Here is an 18,328-nt window from a genome sequence, read left to right as displayed (position 1 = left end):
GGCCATCAGAGGGTTGGACCGTTCGCATACTCTGTCACACACACTGGGCCACACACATGAACAACAACAGTTCGCGGCCCCCGTCGCCGTGCTCGCCTGCCTCGCCGCGATTGGTGCCTGCTTCCTGGTCCGGTGCCCGTCCGTGTCATTCGCACCGCTCCGGCGGCATCACACGCATGAGCCCCGTGGCCTTGGTCAGGCCCGCAGTGCCCACCCGCCGAAGCCTTCTAGCCCGCCCCGAATCCTCCGCTCCATCTTGGGCGCTATGACAGCCGCACACGTATGTGCCCCTAACTGACTAATCCCTCTCTCATCCGCTTCTCTTGATTCTCACCACTAGTCCCCTCGACTGGCCTTACCGCTCCCGTCCGTGCTGCCGCATCGGCTTAGCTCGCGCCATTGCTGTCAGCCTTCGGCCAGTGTCGTCGGCCATGGCACTTTTTGGCTGGATTGTCCTCCTCGTCCGGCTCAGCCCCCAATTGTTTATGCCCGAAATCTGGCCTCTAGTGAAATCCCCGGACACCCTGGACCATTAAAACTGTTTCACGACATTCTTATTGACTTGCCCGACAGAATAGGGGTGCCATGCCTGGAACCCTTGCGCGGCGGGAACACCTCCAGACTCTTCTATTTTCAAGCTGACGCCGCTACCGCGGCACCCGTTCCTAAATTACCGGCACTGGACACAGTCCACTTGCAGGGGCAGCCAAGTGGCTTCGAGGCGCACCATCGCAGCTCACATAATTGCCCATTTGTCACATTGCTCACAAGCACGGGTATAGTAGATCATGGCTACTTGCACACTCCAGAACCAATGCAACCATGCAGAAGTGACAGAGCGGGCAGGGAAGAGATGGTTTGAGGATGCCCGAGAGAGAAAAAGGAACACCCACTCAGCCAGGGAAACCCCAATCATCGACGATGCCAGCTCACCGTATCAATTTGTTTTGTCTGTCCTTCACCGCGGGGTAGTGGGTTGATGGTGAGGAGCCCACCCGATGCTATTGTGAAAGTGAGGCTACACATGCACGCACACATATCTTGGAAGCACCCGCAAACAGCCAGCCATATAACACCTCGAATTAAAAAAGAGACACACCCCTCATGCCTTCCCATCAGCAACGAGTGGTAGAAGGGCTCACTCGCTCGAAGAGGGGTCTCCCACCCAAATGGCTTCTATCACCTGTCGTGTGCACACCACGAGCAAGAGACCGCACCAAACTCGTACATGAGACAGAAACAAAAGACAAGGGGAATTTAAACTATATCCAGCCCTGAAAATCATAAACGCCCCCTTTCCCAACACAAACCGTTGGAGAAAAAAAATGTGTGTGTGTGTGTGTCTGCAAGCTCAAAAACCTAAAAAGGGGACGGAAAGAAACGCAGTGGGCAGCACATGGCGCAGGAAAACCATAATCCGCCCCGAAAAATCTAATCCGGAGCGCCACGCACATGAATGATTTGTCGTTGATTAAAAGCTGCTCTCGTCGGCGACTTCGGTCGGTCCGGACGGTGGTTTTGGGGGGGCAGGGGGGCGGGCAGTGAGATCTCAGCCTCGGTCGGATGGATTGTTCCCATTGACAGAGAACAGACAGATGGAAGGCCCGAGTCTTCCGGGGATATGACCGAAGTGCACCCAGAATGAACGAACGGGGTTAAACCCCCACGCAGGCATGCGGCGCCAATCTTCTGAGACATCTTCCCGATTGACGCTGTCGACTTTCCAAAAGCGCGCCATCGGATCCTGACGTTTGGTGCGCGACAACAACTTGTCACATTCCTCAACAATGTCGCCGGAGGCGACAGCCGCACCCAGCACGGGCAAATTCATCATCACACATCAAATATGGAATGGGTTCGAGAGAAACCCTTTGGATGATCTGTCAAACCTGCTTCCAGGTCTGCTGTTGCATGTGATTGTTCCATACGGCAACTCATCAGTGTCCGAGCCAGTACAGTAGACTACCTAGAACCACATTGATCCCCAGATGTTGGCCAAGGCTCCAGGCCATGCTGTACAGGTACTTTGGTGAGAATACGGTCCAGATGAACAGATGCGTCCGGAGCACCATACATGCGACCATGACAAAGCCCAAGCTCACTGCCACAAACACTGTCTGCAGAGAGAGATATTGCTGGAGTGGGCGCTGCTGCTCAGTCGTAACAATACCCGCGTTCCGGTGTTTGTGCTCAAGCAGCATCAAGATACCCCAAAACGACCACCAAACCGGTGCCGCCCAGTTGCTGAGAAAAGTCAGAGCGCCAACGGCAACAATGTTGAAGCCACTGACACCATTGTAGGCGCTGGACAGATCGATACCCGAGATGGCGTTGTTGCCTGCCATGGCAAAAAAGGATGCGAACTGCAGCAGCAACGAGGTCGTTGTCGCTTCCGTAGCATCCAGGCTCATTCTGCCAAGCAGACCTGCGATGCCATCAAACAAGATGAACAGAGGTATGTTGGTGGCCCGCGATTGAGTCATCGCAAAGACAGTATAAAGCCTGTGGAGCATGCGCATGGCCGACAGAGGTGACGAGCCGGCCGGTCGTCGCAACAGCTGGTACACAGGGTAGATTGCAGCCAGGCCGAGCCCCATGAAAACAGCCCGAGCGAGCTCCACCAAGGACGGACCGGAGAACAGGTTTGCGAGCGTGCTCGCGAACCCAGTCATGAGCTCCGGTGCATCCTCTCTGGTGAAGGCCAGTTTGAACGACACAGCCGACGTGACCAGACCGGTGACAAGCGAGCCTGATATGACAGATGTCACGTCCTTCAACTCGTGATAGAGCTGCCAGGCGACGAGAGCGTATGCCGACAAGACCAAGTTCCATAACAGAGGAGGGCGAGGCGCTAGTATGACCGTGACAATGTCCGGCTCGCCAGCGAACTTTTGTCCGGTCTGATTCCAGTTGCGGAGGATCCGGAGATACAAAAGCGCAGTTGCCATCTTGACCAATGTTTTTCTCGTGGCTTTGGCGTTCTTACGATCAATGCTCTTCATCGTCAGGTAGAAGAGCCATAGTGATGAAGTCCAGTACCAAAAGTGTTGCTCCTCTTCGATGTAACTGCTGGCAAACATCATCACACCATACAGCAGTGTGACCAGTATGTACGGCGAGAGGCCTGCAAGAGACGACGTCCGTGTAAGTGTCGCGGAAGCTACCGCGAGAGCAGCGGCAGCAATGGACAGACCACTTCCAAGGCTCATGCGAGGGACATCATAGTTGCTCGCCATGCTCGTCATCAAGGACTGTGCCTCTTGAAGCCACTGCGAATGAATGAGCATAAAAACAAAACGAGGCAGATTTACACGAGGACTCACCTTTGTGACATCATCGAACCAGCTGGGATCAACAGGTGAGCCGTTGTACGCTCCTTCGGCGGAGTCCTGTATGCGTCGCCACGAGCACGCTAGAGACTCCGCATCTGACGAGGCCCCAGAGCAAAACTGTTCACTTAGTGGCTCATTCGCTGCAGGAATGCCGAACGTAGCCGCCAGGATGTCATAAATTTGCCGACCATTGCGCAGCAGGATGTCGATACGTTCATTGCCTGTGTCCAGTCAGTGAGTGGATAGGTTGCAGGAGTCTAACTGAGACGAACTTACCCTCCCACAACGGCAGAAACTCGGTGATGAATGATCCAAGACTGTTTTTGGGTACCGGGAAACCTAGCAGAGCCGCCAAAGTCGGGGCCAGATCGGATTGTTCCACAAAGGAGTAATATCGAAAGTCTTCCTTGTAGTGCGCCGGGGTTTTGGCTGGCTTTGCAATCTTCTTGAGCTTGGGTGACACAAACACGAGCGCGGGCGAAGTCTCTCCGGCCGATGATGCACCATGATTTCCAGCGTCATTCATTCCATGATCACCTATCAAGACCAAGAGAGTAGATTCGAGATGTGGCTGGCTCTTGATACCTTCGTATATCTGGCGAACGATTCCATCCATTTCCTGCTGTTTAGGCAGCATGTTTGGACCACGTGGGCCTGTCTTGTGTCCGATGTGATCTAGCCCCAGGTAGTGCAAGACCACCGTGCTCCAATCCTGGTTCTGCAGCTCCTCTGGCACATGGCGCGTCACGTTGGCATCGACCTCGGTAAAGTCGGACACGAAGAAGCTGGTTGTGCCATCGGCACGGTCAAACACGCCTGGAAACAGCTTGAGCCAGGTGTCATCGCCGTGCATGACCAGCTTGCCAGGCTTCTTGTGCTTCAGCTGCGCGAGCCAGGTGTCCTGCGCAGCCAGAGTGGAGGACGTATCCGCTTCGTCAAAGTTGAGGATGGCATCAAGGAAGGAAGGTGTCGAGCCGGTCGTGATGGCCTTGATTCGTGGCATGGTGATAGTGGGCGAAGTCGCATGGGCCGTGAATGGCAAGGCATGGCCGTCAGCAATCAGTCTGCCCCAGCGAGTATTAGTACACGCCCACCATGAACGTGGAGGGCCAAGCATAATGGAGTCAAGCTTACTGCTGAGTGAACTGGAAGCCCGACCCCTCCAGGTAAACAAAGTCACTGCGCAGGGCATCGACCACCATGAAGATGAGGCGGTTGAAGGGAGCCTGTGGTGGCTCTGAGCCATGGCCGAGGTCGACATACTCGGCAAGGCCAGGCAAGAAGGGCTTGTACGGGAAGAAGCCGGTTGCGAAGACGAGGATGGCAATGGGAATGAGAATGTTTGCTACGGCGAGCAGGACGACGGCGGCGGCGCCATTGCGAGAGGACATGTCCACCAGCGCGGACAACTATGAGAGAGTGTCAAGGAGGAGAGAGTGTAGCGGCTTTTGTTGCGTGAGCCATGGCCGTGTGCCGGTGGTGGTGGTGGCGGTCGTGAGGATGTCGACGCAGGGGATTCGAGCTTGCTGCCAGGGGTTCGGTGGGCGGGTTGGCGCGGCGCGACTGTGTCCACTTGCAACTTCAGGCGCGCAGAGCTGTGCAGGGCTGGCGGGGCGAGGACCCTGCTGGCAGGTGCAGCCGCCTCCTCCCGGAGCTTCCACAGAGCTTCCATGCTGCTTCCCCGCATTTCGACCTGTTTCGCCTCCCGGAGCTTCCCGTTGCCGTCACCCAACGCACGTTGCATCGCCAACCTCGAGGCAACTCTGGCCTCTTCCCAGTCGCTTCGCCGATATTTCCTCACTACCTGGTCCTGCCGACGCATCTCTGAGCACCCAGAAGTCTGCCGGTCCCCCTTTGGTGAACAACGACGTTCCTGATGATGCCCGCCGCTTTGCGCTAGCGACCGTGGCGCCACTTTCAGTCCAGCACTTCCCTGCAGAAACATGGTTCATGATCCTGACAGGCCTCATACCAACAACGTCTTCGTCCGCTTCAGACACTCTGTGGATGACACTATCCGTCGCGGCATTGACACCGTCTCGCACCGCGCGCAGCAGCCCTCCAGCCCAGAGCAGTCCAGCTCGGCTCATCCGCGACAAGGTCCAACCACTCCATCTTCCAGCCCGAGTCCAAAGACAGACGCGCTTGTCATATACCCCAGTCCTGGCCGAGTACGACTGGTTGACCTCGACCCACCCGTGCAAGAATCATCAACAGCGGCTGCGCCCACCACGAGCATGTCGTCAACACAACCAGAATCGGCCGTCGCTGTGCCGGCCAACGATTTTGACAACTTCGCAGACCCAGAGTTATGGGCTCGTCACTCACCCTACTCCCCCTTTAACCTGCAACATCTTCCCCAGCCAGTTCCCCGGGATGTCAGCCAGACCCAAGGCTACAACGACTTCACCTTTCGCGATGCCTTCGAGGATCTCATGCTTGTCAGCTCAGGTCGGCCCCTGCCGCGAGGCCCCGAGTTGCTGGCCAACAAACTCCATGTAGACTTCATGTTCGCGCATGGCATGCCAGTGTCGAATTGGGTACGGATGCTGAGTGTCCGTGGCTTGTGGGCGCCGTACTTCCCACAGCACCCCAAGCTCCACAGCTGGGAGCATCTCGGCTTGGGAGACGAAATCGCCTCGATGCTTATGGACTGGGGCCTTGACGGACGGTGGCTAACAGGCTTCACCAAGCACCAGGGCCGATCCCCTGATGAGAGGTTCTCCACCTCCAAGAAGGAGACCGATTCGGGTGAGCAGCAAGGTAGTCCTCAGCAGCACCCAGACACCGAGGAGGACCTTTACGGAGACGCAAGGGAGAACACGGGTGACACACAACCGCGTCATGTGTCACCGTGGGACCTAATGTTCGAGGCACTCAATGAAGCTCGCACTCATCAACCCCGTTCCCAGTCTACAGAATCATCAACAGACTTGACCCGCACAGACAATGCTCTGAATGGAGACGCTCCGAAGGAGACAGAGGAGACAGACTCTCGCAAGACTTGGGATGGCGGTAGAGTTGACACAGTCCGGAAGCGACGTGAGCACAATGGTCAAGTCGAGACAACCGAGACACGGCTCAGATACGATGCCGACGGCAACCTGGTTGGCAGGTCCGAGTCGACCAAGATCAAGACTTCCACTTCGGCATCGGGCTCGGAGAGTGATGAAGAATTCTCGGGATCATCGACTTCTTCTTCGTCGTCCCAATGGAGTCGGACCTGGAAGTGGGGACAGGATGGTCCTCGTCGCTGGAAGCGCGATAAACATGACGTCCAGCACGACGAGCATACCGGATTCGAAGCTGACGACGGCGACGGCAAATCAGGGCACCGGAAACCCAGTGGGTGGTTCTGGACGAAGTGATTTACGATAATCTTGATTTTCTAATTGCTTGTTCATATTTGTTTCATTGCTAGTCTCTACTCACCCATTGTCAGTTGAGCACCATGTACAACTTTAGGTATAACTACAACGTCCGCAATTTCTGGATTAATTGCATTCAAATTTTGACCCGTTCCTTGATGACGCTGATGAATGAGCTCATGGCACGTGAAATACTGATTTGTGCCGAATGGACCATTTGTTACTGAAACACTCGCACACATTCACGCAAAAACATTTGTAAGGGCGTGGGGAAATGCTGTAAATTTATGCGATGCAATCATGCTGAATATAGACGAGCTCGACGCCAACCGGGTTTTCCAAGTCTCTTCTCCTTACTCTCAAGCTCATCCCCGCGACTGAGCCTTCTTTTTGCGCATCATCCGCTTGCGCCCGATGATCTGCTGCTGGAAACCCTCCTTCTTCGCCTCCTCCTTCCCCTTCTTCCCCTCAACAGCTGCAGTCGCGGGCTTGCCGTCCCCTCCCTTGGTCTTATCACCCTTCTTGCCCTTCTTGTTCGACACAGAAAAGTCCTTGCCTTTGGGCAGGCCACCCTTCTTGCCATCCCGGTCATCCTTCCTGTTGTAATTGTTGTTGCTGCTGCTGTTACCGCCAGAGAACTTGGTCTGCATATCCCTCCTCCGCGCGACGACATTCGCATTTTCAATCGCAAACTCGACAATCAAGCGCTGCGACTTGCCGGCCTTGTTCTTGATCGCGTGGCCGTTGAGCCAGCGCAGGCCCATCAGCGCCATGCGGTGCGTGTAGTACTCGATGAAGCCGTAGCCACGGGACTTGCTGGCCCCGTCGATCTCCTCGACCTTGGAACCCTGCGCGTTCTCGTAGATGATCTTGGTCTGCTTGACCACACCCTTGCCCTGCTCCTTGCGCTTCAGGTCGGCCGCCTTGTCGTCCTCGCAGCGCGTGAGCTCCTCCCTGCTCAGCGGCGACCTGCGACCTTCCTTGACGTCTGTCGCAAAGCCGACCACCGCCTCACGCGCGAGGGCCTTGAGCGTCTTGGAGTCCATCTCGCGGGGCAGGTTGCGCACGGCGAGGCGCGTCAGGGACAAGTGCAAGCTCGGGTTGCCCTGGATGAGCTTCTTGCGCTGGGCGGCGCTCTGGTCGCGGATCTGCACCTCGGACGGGGTAAGCAACCTGTGCAGCGGCGAGTCGGCCGGGATCTGGCCCTCGGCGAGGAGGTACAGGCGGCGCTTGTCGCGGTCCTTGCCACCGCGGGCAGCGGCACCTTCGTCCGCGAGCCGCGACGCCTCGTCCTTGCTCACGGCCTGTGAGACCTGCAGCACCCGCCCGTCAATCGTGTATTTGCCCTCCGGATCCTTGCGCTCGTCCTGCAAGATCGACATCTTCTTGCCGGCCGTCGTGGTGGGCTGTATCCGCGGCGCGCCACGCAGGCAGTCCTTGAACTCGGCCGCGTCGGCGAAGCACACGAAGCCCGTGCCCGCGGGTCGGTCGGCGGCGCGGTCCATGACTATCCGCGCATATCTGATGGTGCCGAATTGCTCAAAGTGGGACTTGAGACCCTCATCTGTGGTGCTGAATGGCAGGTTGCGCACGAACAATGTTGTGCTGTTGTCTGTCGAGAGCTGCTTCTTTGGTTCCGCGTTCTCGTCTTCCTCGTCCTTGTCGTCCTCATCTTCGTCGTTGCTATCCTCGTCCTCCATGTTGCCCATGTGGTTCTTGAAGAAGTTCCTCAGATCTGCGTCCAGCTGGTCGTCGGGATCCTTCGCTTTCCCATCGTCTTCGGCATCCTGCTCGTCATCCTCCTCCTCGTCCTCTTCGTCAGGTTTCTGCGCTTTTGACTTCTTCTTGCTCTTCTTTTCCGACTTCTTGTCCTCCTTGTCCTCATGCTCGTCATCGTCGTCTTCAGCGTTTTGTTTCTGCCACTGGTTCTTGTCCACCGCCCAGTCGACTGCTATCGTCCGTCCATCGATGACCTTGCCGTTGAGCATCTCCATGGCTTTCTCGGCGTTCTTGTGCCCGCGCATGGTGATGAAGCCGAAGCCAGACAGCTTGCCCTTGTTGGACGGCAGGTCGGCGTACTTGACTTTGCCAAAGCCCTGGAACAGGGCGCCGAGCTGGTCTCCCTTCTTGATGCTCCACGGCAGGTTTCGGATGATGAGCTTGGGCGCTTTCCGGGCCTCGGCGAGCTCGGCCTGCCGCTGCTCCTTCTTGGCCACGGCCTCTGTCTGGCCGTCGCCGGCCTTGCGGTGTCTCGCCTCGGCGATCTCGAGGAACATGGGCCGGCCATCGAGCTTGTGCTTGTGGAGCTTCTCCTTGGCCTCCTTCGCGTCGTCGGCGTCGGTGAAGGTGACGAAGCCATAGCCGCGAGACTCCTTGGTCTTGGGGTCGGTGATGACGTGGGCGTGCTTGACGGGGAAGTGCTGCGAGAAGAACTCGGTCAAGGACTCTGGTGTCGCGGTGGGCGCGAGCGAGCGCACAAAGAGCGACCGGCTGGCCTCGACACGGGTCTTCTTGGACGGCGGCTCGGAGGGTGTCTCAATGTCGCCGGTCGATGCCGTGGCTGTGTCGCCCGGCTGGGCTCTTTCTCTCTTGCCTCCCATCTTGAGACAGTCGGTTGTGGTGTGGTGTGGTGGAAGTGGTGCAGGCGCACGAATGGTTCTTCCCAGTCGGCTTCACGATCCTAAGCAGCAGAACACCACCCAAAGTGTTGTGCAGCAGCAGCTGGTTTTCTGCTTGAAGAAAAATAAAGTGGAGCGCAGGGTCCCCGATTAGATACGGACAGTCTTGAAGCCCAGAAACAAGTGGAGCCGGATCAGAGACCCCGCTTGCCTCGAGTCTTGATCCCAATGTCCTTAGTCAGCGGGGATTGGGTGGTTGCCCCAGCAGCGTGGCATGCCCCTGGCCCGCCGCCCAATCGCGGGGCACGATGACCCGTCAGTTTATTGACATGGGCGAAACCCCCATTGTTTGGTTTACAGCCTGCCCGCCTAGCGTGCGGTGAGGGGGCCGGCCAGGCGCAAAACACCACTTTCCCATCCGGGCACCCTGCTTCGCGACACGCGCCTTTAGCATGCTTCTGCATTTCGGCTACCCTTTCGACTGACACAGTGATAAAGTCGAAGACGAATCTGTCCGGCTACGGCAGTGTGTATTCAGAAACTTGCAAAATCATCACATATTGCCAACACATATTGCCACCTACTCAACGCCAGGCAACGAAAACTACAACTGCACACAACACAACAACCCCGCCGCTGGCAAGGACCCTTGCGACACGAATCGGACCACGATGCCAGCCAGAGTCTCGAGGTCTTCACGAGCCGCTGGCGGTGGTCGCGCCACGGCCACCTCCAACGTCGACATCCCCGACGAGGGCCCAGACTCTACCCTCCGCACACAAGTCGCCGCCGTCTTCCGCGACGCGCAGAAGACGACAGCCTCCCACAGAAAGCTGGTTGTCAACCTACGCAAGATCCACGAGTCTTGCTGCTACGAGCCTACAAAACCCACCAAGAACCAGACAAATACCGAAGACTTTGACGAGAATGACTTCAACCGCGAGTTCGTCCGCTGCGTCGTGCGGTCGATGCCGGTGAAGAAGAGCGAGAGCGTCGGCGATAAGACGATACGCTTTGTCGGCCTGTTCCTTCGACATGCCAACGACAAGGACAACGAGATGCTGGGAGAGGAGGACGCGGATGCTAGCACCATGCCCGAGACACCAAGCACTAGATTGACGACGCAGCTCATGGAGTCCATACTGCCGTTGCTAATGGCCAAGGACAAGCTCTCGCGCTTCAGATCTACACAGCTGATCTCACACATAATCAACTCTCTCGATGCCATCGACGACGACTTGTTTCAGAAGCTCCGCCAAGGACTTCTCAAGCGCATCCGCGACAAGGAGGCCATGGTGCGAGCCCAAGCGGTGCTCGGCCTCGGACGACTGGCAGGCAATCAGGTAGAAGGCATGGCCAATTCGGACGACAGCGACGACGACGCCGAGACGGGTCTCTTGGAGAAGCTGCTCGAGGTGCTGCAGAACGATCCCAGTGCCGACGTGCGGCGATCGCTGCTGGTCAACCTGCCCATCCTCCCCAACACGTTGCCATACCTGCTGGAACGTGCTCGCGACTCGGATGCGCAGACTCGCAGGGCAGTCTATTCCAGATTGCTTCCTGCCCTGGGTGATTTCCGCCACCTGTCGCTCTCTATGCGAGAGAAGCTGCTGCGCTGGGGTCTTCGCGATCGAGATGAGAACGTCCGGAAGGCTGCCGGCAGACTGTTCCGCGAACGCTGGATAGAGGACTGCGTTGGGCTAGAACAGCCTGCCGACGGTGACCGGCCAGCCGAGGCCGCTCCGGTTAGCTTTGACGGCCTGCTCGAGCTGCTTGAGCGTATAGATGTGGTCAACTCGGGTGTCGAGAATGGCGTCGCGCTCGAGGCCATGAAAGGGTTCTGGGAGGGCCGGCCCGACTACCGCGAGGCAGTGACCTTTGACGACCAGTTCTGGGAGACATTGAGCGCAGAGTCTGTTTTCATGGCTCGCAGCTTCAACGAGTTCTGCCGCACAGAGGGCAACCGCAAGTACGAGTCGCTCCTCGAAGAGAAGTTGCCCGAAGTTACAAAGCTTGCCTTCTTCCTCGAACGTTATCTGAACGTCCTAATTGAGGCTATTAGGAAACTCAACAATCAGGAGAACCTGGACGAGGATGAAGAGGAGGAGGACACAGTCGAGCAGGAGTTCATAGTGGAGCAGCTGCTACATATTGCACTGACCCTCGACTACTCCGATGAGGTTGGCCGCAGAAAGATGTTTGCGCTGCTGCGACAGTCCTTGTCCATCGCAGAGCTTCCGGACGAGGTGACCAAGCTGACGGTGGAGGTTTTGCGGGACCTCTGTGCGCCGGACAACGCCGGCGAGAAGGAGTTCTGCAGCGTGGTGCTCGAGTCTGTTGCAGATATCCACGACACGCTCATCGACGAGGAGAACATGGACGAAGACGAAAGTTTCCACTCGGCGAGATCAGAAGTCAGCCGCGACAGCACCCCAACTCGAGGCAAGAAGAAGGGAGCCGAGCTCAGCGAAGAAGAGGCACGCGAGAAGGCCATCAAGGAGATCATGATCAACATGAAGTGTCTTCATGTTGTCCAGTGCATGCTCACAAGCGTCGAGGGCAATCTTCAGCAGAATGACCACTTGGTGGCGATGCTGAACAATCTGGTTGTCCCGGCAGTGCGCAGCCATGAGGCGCCAGTGCGCGAGCGCGGCCTTGTCTGTCTCGGCCTATGTGCGCTGCTGGACCGCCCACTTGCCGAGGAGAACTTGACACTGTTCATGCATTTCTACAGCAAGGGGCACGCGGCGCTGCAGATCACTGCGATTCATATCCTTACAGATATCCTCAACGTCCACGGTGCGCAACTGTTGTCGGCAAACCCTACACTGCTCAAAGTCTATGTCAAGGCATTGAGGTCAGGCACGAAGCATCCGGAAGTACAAGGCGCAGCTGTTGTCGCCGTCTCCAAGCTTCTGCTCGGCCGCGTTGTTACAGACAGAGACACGTCTGGCGAGCTTCTGAAGACTCTGATCGTTGCTTATTTCGACCCGGCCACGGCTGAGAACCAAGCAGTACGACAAGCGCTCAACTACTTCCTGCCCGTGTTCTGTTTCTCAAGGACCGAGAACCAGGATCTGATGCGCTCGGTGGCCCTTGACGCCCTCCACACTCTGTACAACGTCCGCGAGGGACTCGATGACGACGACATTGACGTCAACGAGGAGATGGCCAGTCTGAACTCTATTGGATCGTGCCTGGTGGACTGGACTGACCCGCGCAAGTGCTTCACACCCGGCATGGACATGGATGCGGACAAGCGGAATGTCAATGGCGATGTGCATCTCGATTTTGCTCGGGACATCCTTGAGAAGCTCGACAGCAATTTCAGCAGTAAGTGCAGGTCATACATAATATTTTGGAGTAGGGGTTGGTGAAGCTAACGAATTCCACAGAGGAGGAGAAGAAGACGATAGCGCCACTGCTGGGCAAGCTGTATATCTCGCCAGGCTCTTCAGAAGAAAAGATCCGTGAGCTCTATGCCGAGGCCAACGCGGCCGTGGACGACAACCTGCTGACCGACGCGACGGGCCGCAATGCACTGTACAAGCTGCACGTGAGCCTGGGCAAGATTGTAAACTCGTACACGGAGCAGGACCGGGGCTCGACGGCTCCCAGGCGGACCGCGAGCCGGAGCGTGTCTGCCGCGCCGTCGATGCTGGACGAAGACCGGACGATCACTGGGGACGAGCCTACCGTCATTGCTGTGCAACCACGCATTGACGAGGAGGACACTGATCATGACCTGTCTGTCGCGGCGTCCAGTCGGCGGGGATCCGTCGTGGATGACATGTTGACGGATGAGGGGGAGATGGGGCAGTGATGAGCGTAGGCTGTTGTGGTCCAGGTTTCATGAACTTAGCGGTGTCAATTGATGTTCGTTGTTACGTATGACGCTCTTCTATTTATATAAATTGTTTCCGTTCACTCATTCACACGCTGTAGAAAGGACACGTGCCTGAAGCCCCTCACCCTCGAGATAGTTATTCCTTCACACGATACTTTCGTCGACTCCCCGACAGAGGGCCAGTCGAATGGGTGCAGTAATGAACGTGGCAGGGGTGCCTCAAGGTTGGCCGTTACGGCAATGCTGACATTCAGAAGTATTCAAGAGTTGCCGCTACCAGACAACATGGATGATGACGATGGGCACATCCTGTAGAGAGAGAAGATCATAGGTTCCGCGGGTCCGATCTATGCGAACGGAGAAGAGTGGCTTTGGGAACTCGAAGCCACAAAATGCTTCCAGAAGGAGAAAAGGTCAAGTACAAGTGCCAGCGTTGTTCAATGTTGCTCGGAAAGGCCGGGGATCTCAAAACATTGTCCGACAAAAACACACATAGCGTTCTTCTACTCAGAGCCTATCTTACAAAACCCCTCTTCTCTTCCGCTTCTCTGATTGGTAAATATAGACGCCGTGCATGGCTCACAACTTCACATCCTGTCTCTCCTCCAGAGAGACTTACCCGTGCTCCACACGTGCATGTGCATCCCGCTGCTTTCGGAGCTGATCGCCTGGCGCCCCCCCCCCCCCACCGGGTCTGACGTGAGCCTGCGTGTCCAGGGGTGTGACGGACATGGAACATCGTGTATTACACAGCTGCAGGTAAGCTATATCCTCTCGTCTGCATCTGTGTGCGGGTTCTATGAGAGCCGGCTGCGCAGATGATTTCCGAGGAGGAGGGGAGGAGGAGGATATAAAAAGTGTTGGTATCCCATGCTTGCGAGTTTGCGAAGGTCTGTGTAATTCGAAAGCAATTACTAGCGTACTTGATTCTTCAATCATACGGTTGTGTCTTATTTCTTGGAACCCGCACGAAGTGCTTTGTTAGAAAATCACCGAGTCTACCCGCAAACCACCATCTTACCTCCCCTGACAAAGAGGGCGCTCCGGAAAGTGAGGGAAAGAAGTATCCCGAACAAAATACGGCACTTACAAGCCGGCGGGTTAGGGACGACAACAGCAGAAACGATCCAGAAAACAACAAGCACCGTCACGAACCCAGCAGCAGCAGCAGCAGCAGTACAGCCCGCCATCCGAAAGAAAGAAGCAAGAGCAGCCAAAAACATGTCGTCCTTCACCACCGTCCTCACCTCCCTCGACCTGCCCCCGCTCGTCCTGCTCCAAACCGCAGCGCTGCTCATCACCGGGGCGCGGGACCTCTTCGCCCAGCCCCCGACCACCACCACCACCACCAGTGCAAAGCCACAGCAGCAACAGCAGGACAACGGCATGCGCGGCATCCTCACCCTTGCGCTAGGCCTCGCGCAGCTCTGGACGGGGCTCCACTACCCGATCGCCCAGAACCAGCTCATCCACGCGAGCGTGCCGATCCGCGTGTTCGTCCTGGTGCCGCTGGGCCTGCTGCGGTTCGGGCTGTACGGGAGCCGGATCCAGGGCCAGGGAAAGGCGGATCTGATGGCGGCGGTGGTTGTGGATCTCTTCGGGGGCTTGCTGGTGGGCTGGAGTATTGGGAACTACTCGGGGAGGGTGTGATGATATTGGATGCATTCGGGGTGTAGAGGAGGAGGAAGATGCGAGCCCCTTGTGCATGAATCCCTTTTTTTCCTTTTCCACGCAGCGATAGTGCTGAGGGTGTCAATGGTCAATGTTATATATTTCTGTTGTACTTCGAAAAGTCAAATGCAACACAAGCAGCCGCGAGTTCTCGACTGAGTTCACCAGTGTTACCTCAACCCCTCCGGGGGGCTCACGATTCAACTTTCAAAAGCCGGTTCATAGTTGCAGTTTGAAGAACAAGCTTTTTCAGATATGTTTAGATGGCATGTGCCCTGAACAATATATATACCTTAGAACCCTTTTCGAGGCGACGGAACGCCTGCCCGGCTCTCCTTCCCTTCCCAGGAAGTGAATTTCCAACAAGAAACCTCACCCCAGTCCACCATCACCACCTGACCACTCCTGTGAAAATCCCTTCCTCGGCCCCCCACAGAAGGCCTACAAGCACTGCGAGTACCACTGGTTCGAGACCTTGCAGGTCGACCCGCTCGCGCAGACCGTGCAGCCCATCCAGCCCTCCCCGCCGCACTGGTCATACTTCTTGGCCGTGCAGCCGGTGGGCTGGGTGGTACCGCCACCCGTAGTCGTAGACGTTGCCGAGGTGATCAGGGTAGTGCTCGACGACACGGGGGGTGGGTTGGTGCCGCCGGTGGCGGCGGCCGCGAGGACGGAGCTGACGGACGTGTAGGCGGGCTTCTTCTGGAGGTTGTCGTCCCAGAGCAGGGCGGCGCCCTGGCCCGGGAAGACGCCCGGGATCCACGAGTACTTGTCGGTGTAGTCCCAGATGGTGATGCCGACGCAGGCCTTGAGGGCGAGGCAGGCCTGGGTGATGCGGGCGTAGTCGTCGCCCTGCTGCTTGAGCGCGGCGCTGCTGGCCGGCAGGCTCGAGTGGCGGATGTCGAGCTCCGTGTAGGCGACCTCTGTGGCGCCGGCCGAGAGGTACGAGTTCATGGTGGCGGCGAGGGAGGCGGCGCTGGGCATCTGCCCGACGATGAGGTGGGCCTGCATGCCGACGCCGTCGATGCGGGCGCCGCTGGACTTGACGAGCTTGACAATGTTTGCGGCGGCGGCCTGCTTGGCGCCGGTGGCCTCGATGTTGTAGTCATTGTAGTAGAGCTTTGCGGCGGGGTCGGCGGCGGCGGCGGCCTTGAAGGCGACGGGGATGAAGTTGCCGCCGCCGAAGACGCGGGAGAAGACCGAGTCGCGCCAGGAGCCGTCCTCGTTGAGGGCCTCGTTGACGACGTCCCAGGCGTAGCACTTGCCCTTGTAGTGAGCGACGACGTTGGCAATGTGCGTCTCGATGATGGAGGTGAGCTGGGCCTGGGTCCAGGAGCCGCTCGAGACCCAGCTGGGCAGCTGCGAGTGCCAGACGAGGGTGTGGCAGCGCAGGATGAGGTTGTTTGTGGCGGCAAAGTTGGCCACGACGTCGCCGTTGCTGAAGGAGAACTGGCCTCGGTTGGGCTCCGTGTACTGCCACTTCTGCCCGTTGCCCGGGGTTGTGCTGCCAAACTCGGACTTGAGGATGTTTGTGTAGGCCGTGTCTGACAGCTCGCCGTTGTCCGTGGCCGAGCCAAAGTAGAGCTTGCCGGCGCGCTTGGCCAGGGCGTTGAGCTGGGCCTCGCCGGCGCTGGCGAGCGCCAGGAGCACCATGCCGAGATGCTGGGTACGCATGGTGACAGTCGTGAGGGACGAGATGAGACGAGGCGAGACGAGACGGCAAGACTGGGGGGGCGTCAGCCAAATATCAGGGCTCTTTCGAGATGAGGACCGAGTGACGACGACGGGCTCTGGCGAGACTGGGCTGGGCTTGGCATTGTGTAAGTCGAGCCGTCGAGGGAGCCGCAGGGTATTTAACCACTGGTAAAGCCATGGCTGGCTGGGCCCGACCGGCTGCGGGAGAATTGCAACCTTGGAAGTGGCCGGTTTGTGTGTGTTTGCAAGTCACATGTGAGTGGGGGAGGGAGGAGCAAGCAAGCAAGCAGGCAGTTGTGGATGTGCATTGATGTGGATCGCGACCATCTCCACGCGACCCCCGGATCTGCGTCCTCCGCTGCCGTCTTGGGCCATCGACGCACCCCAGACACCACCAACCCACAGCATCAAACCCACGGCAATCTCCACGAGGCAGCACAAGCCTTCGGATAAATGACATCTGCCGCTTCTCCCTGTCGATCCTCTTGGGGGCAAACACCCAGCTCTATTCAGCCGCCATCCATCCTGCCCTGTCCCCCCGCATCGCAACACAACAGCCACATTGGCAATTTTCGATTCGCAAGGGGGCTGAATCATATTCTCCAGATCTGGTGTAACCCGGGTCCGTGGGCCGACATCTCCTTTGGAAACGGGGAGGAAATGAGGAACGATCGCCGTGTCCCGAGGTTGTGAACTAGAGAAGCTCTTGTGTTAGCGGTTGAGACACGCCTCAGTAATCCTTCGTTCACATGTACACTCCCATTTCCAGGTGGATGCCAGTTTCGCAGAAATGGTACATGTATAATTACAAAAGACTGCCGGCCGTCTCGCGGAAGCTTGCTCGACTCCTTTTTTCTTCTTTTCTTCAGTAAATTCACACGACGAGCAAGTATGTGACATTTCAACAAATCCCCCCTACCCAAAGGACATAGCCACAATAATCCCAGCGAGCTTTTGTCGTAGTCGTCGTCATCACATGTCTACATAGGCCCTAATACATGCAACAAAAGTGTACGCGGTATGGTGGACAGCGGTTTCCTTTCCGACCCACCTGCACTGGGCGGGCACAGACAACCGGGACCCTCCCCGGGGATGGCTCCGGCACTTGGCCCTCAACCCGGCTCCAGACGGAGGATAATCATCCGAGATCAACACGGCAAAGAAAAAACAGCCGGCCCAGCCCTGCCTGGCCCCGGCCAGGTTTTTGCCCCAGACAAAGGTCCGCACCCGCCCACTAGACAGGATAGGCAGGACAAGAGCAGACAAAAAGCCGGCACAGGCAGGTCAGCTCAGGCTAGGCCATTCGGCTTTGATGTACGCGACCTTGGTTTGCCTTATGCCATGCTAACTTGTGCGCGCGCGGTGGCCGGCTAAAGTGTTGTATCCCACTGTCCTGGTCACTCGTGGTTCCCATCACCCATCGCTCTCAAGACCGGGAGAAATCTGTGAGACTATCGTAGTCGGTCGACCACGTGGAAGGAAAAAAAGAACAGCCAAGACAAGAACGTGTGGGTGAGAGTCGTGAGCACCAGTAAACTCTGCTGCGCGCTTCTGCTTCCACGAGTTTGCAGGGAGAAGAGAAGTACACACTAATTTGCACGTAATTGTCCATTCTTTGTCACTAACACTACGTAGACATCCCACATGCACCGAAGCCTTGGCAAAGATGCCTGGGTTGCTGTACTGTAAATGCAAGTTACGCCAATCATCTTGCCACTTCGCAGCACCATCTCCAATGTTTGGGAAACAAATATCATATTTCTCGAGCTTGCCTCTCCATCTGCCGTCCTTCCCACG

At 57.2% G+C, this 18,328-nt stretch overlaps 6 protein-coding genes across 6 annotated transcripts; 3 read left to right on the top strand and 3 right to left on the bottom strand.

The window, feature by feature from the left end:
* Nucleotides 1-1,937: 1,937 nt before the first annotated feature.
* B0I36DRAFT_235075 (alkaline-phosphatase-like protein) lies at nt 1,938-4,723 on the bottom strand (the record flags this gene model as incomplete). The annotated part of the gene is made up of 4 exons (XM_046149372.1): nt 1,938-3,269; nt 3,324-3,553; nt 3,609-4,396; nt 4,467-4,723. The coding sequence occupies 4 exons, from the start codon at nt 4,721-4,723 to the stop codon at nt 1,938-1,940; spliced, it is 2,607 nt and encodes an 868-aa protein (XP_046019602.1).
* A 353-nt stretch (nt 4,724-5,076) lies between these two features.
* Nucleotides 5,077-6,853, top strand: B0I36DRAFT_313000 (uncharacterized protein). The gene has a single exon (XM_046152574.1). It carries the CDS (start codon nt 5,276-5,278, stop codon nt 6,698-6,700), a length of 1,425 nt encoding a protein of 474 aa, XP_046019601.1. The 5' UTR covers nt 5,077-5,275; the 3' UTR covers nt 6,701-6,853.
* Nucleotides 6,854-6,965: 112 nt separating this feature from the next.
* B0I36DRAFT_312999 (uncharacterized protein) lies at nt 6,966-9,395 on the bottom strand. Its single transcript, XM_046152573.1, has one exon. It carries the CDS (start codon nt 9,298-9,300, stop codon nt 7,066-7,068), a length of 2,235 nt encoding a protein of 744 aa, XP_046019600.1. The 5' UTR covers nt 9,301-9,395; the 3' UTR covers nt 6,966-7,065.
* Nucleotides 9,396-9,989: 594 nt separating this feature from the next.
* B0I36DRAFT_358703 (nuclear condensing complex subunit) lies at nt 9,990-13,141 on the top strand (the record flags this gene model as incomplete). The annotated part of the gene is made up of 2 exons (XM_046158009.1): nt 9,990-12,651; nt 12,714-13,141. The coding sequence occupies 2 exons, from the start codon at nt 9,990-9,992 to the stop codon at nt 13,139-13,141; spliced, it is 3,090 nt and encodes a 1,029-aa protein (XP_046019599.1).
* A 1,245-nt stretch (nt 13,142-14,386) lies between these two features.
* B0I36DRAFT_358702 (uncharacterized protein) lies at nt 14,387-14,815 on the top strand (the record flags this gene model as incomplete). Its single annotated transcript, XM_046158008.1, has 1 exon — nt 14,387-14,815. The coding sequence occupies one exon, from the start codon at nt 14,387-14,389 to the stop codon at nt 14,813-14,815; it is 429 nt and encodes a 142-aa protein (XP_046019598.1).
* Nucleotides 14,816-15,277: 462 nt separating this feature from the next.
* On the bottom strand, nt 15,278-16,510 carry B0I36DRAFT_345134 (family 10 glycosyl hydrolase; the record flags this gene model as incomplete). Its single annotated transcript, XM_046156331.1, has 1 exon — nt 15,278-16,510. The coding sequence occupies one exon, from the start codon at nt 16,508-16,510 to the stop codon at nt 15,278-15,280; it is 1,233 nt and encodes a 410-aa protein (XP_046019597.1).
* Nucleotides 16,511-18,328: the final 1,818 nt, after the last annotated feature.

Source organism: Microdochium trichocladiopsis, assembly GCF_020744255.1.
Source record: "Microdochium trichocladiopsis strain MPI-CAGE-CH-0230 chromosome Unknown B0I36scaffold_1, whole genome shotgun sequence".
Taxonomy (NCBI): Eukaryota; Fungi; Ascomycota; class Sordariomycetes; order Xylariales; family Microdochiaceae; genus Microdochium; species Microdochium trichocladiopsis.
The sequence above is the reverse complement of the archived record's forward strand: the minus strand, read 5'-3'. Positions and strand labels throughout refer to the sequence as shown.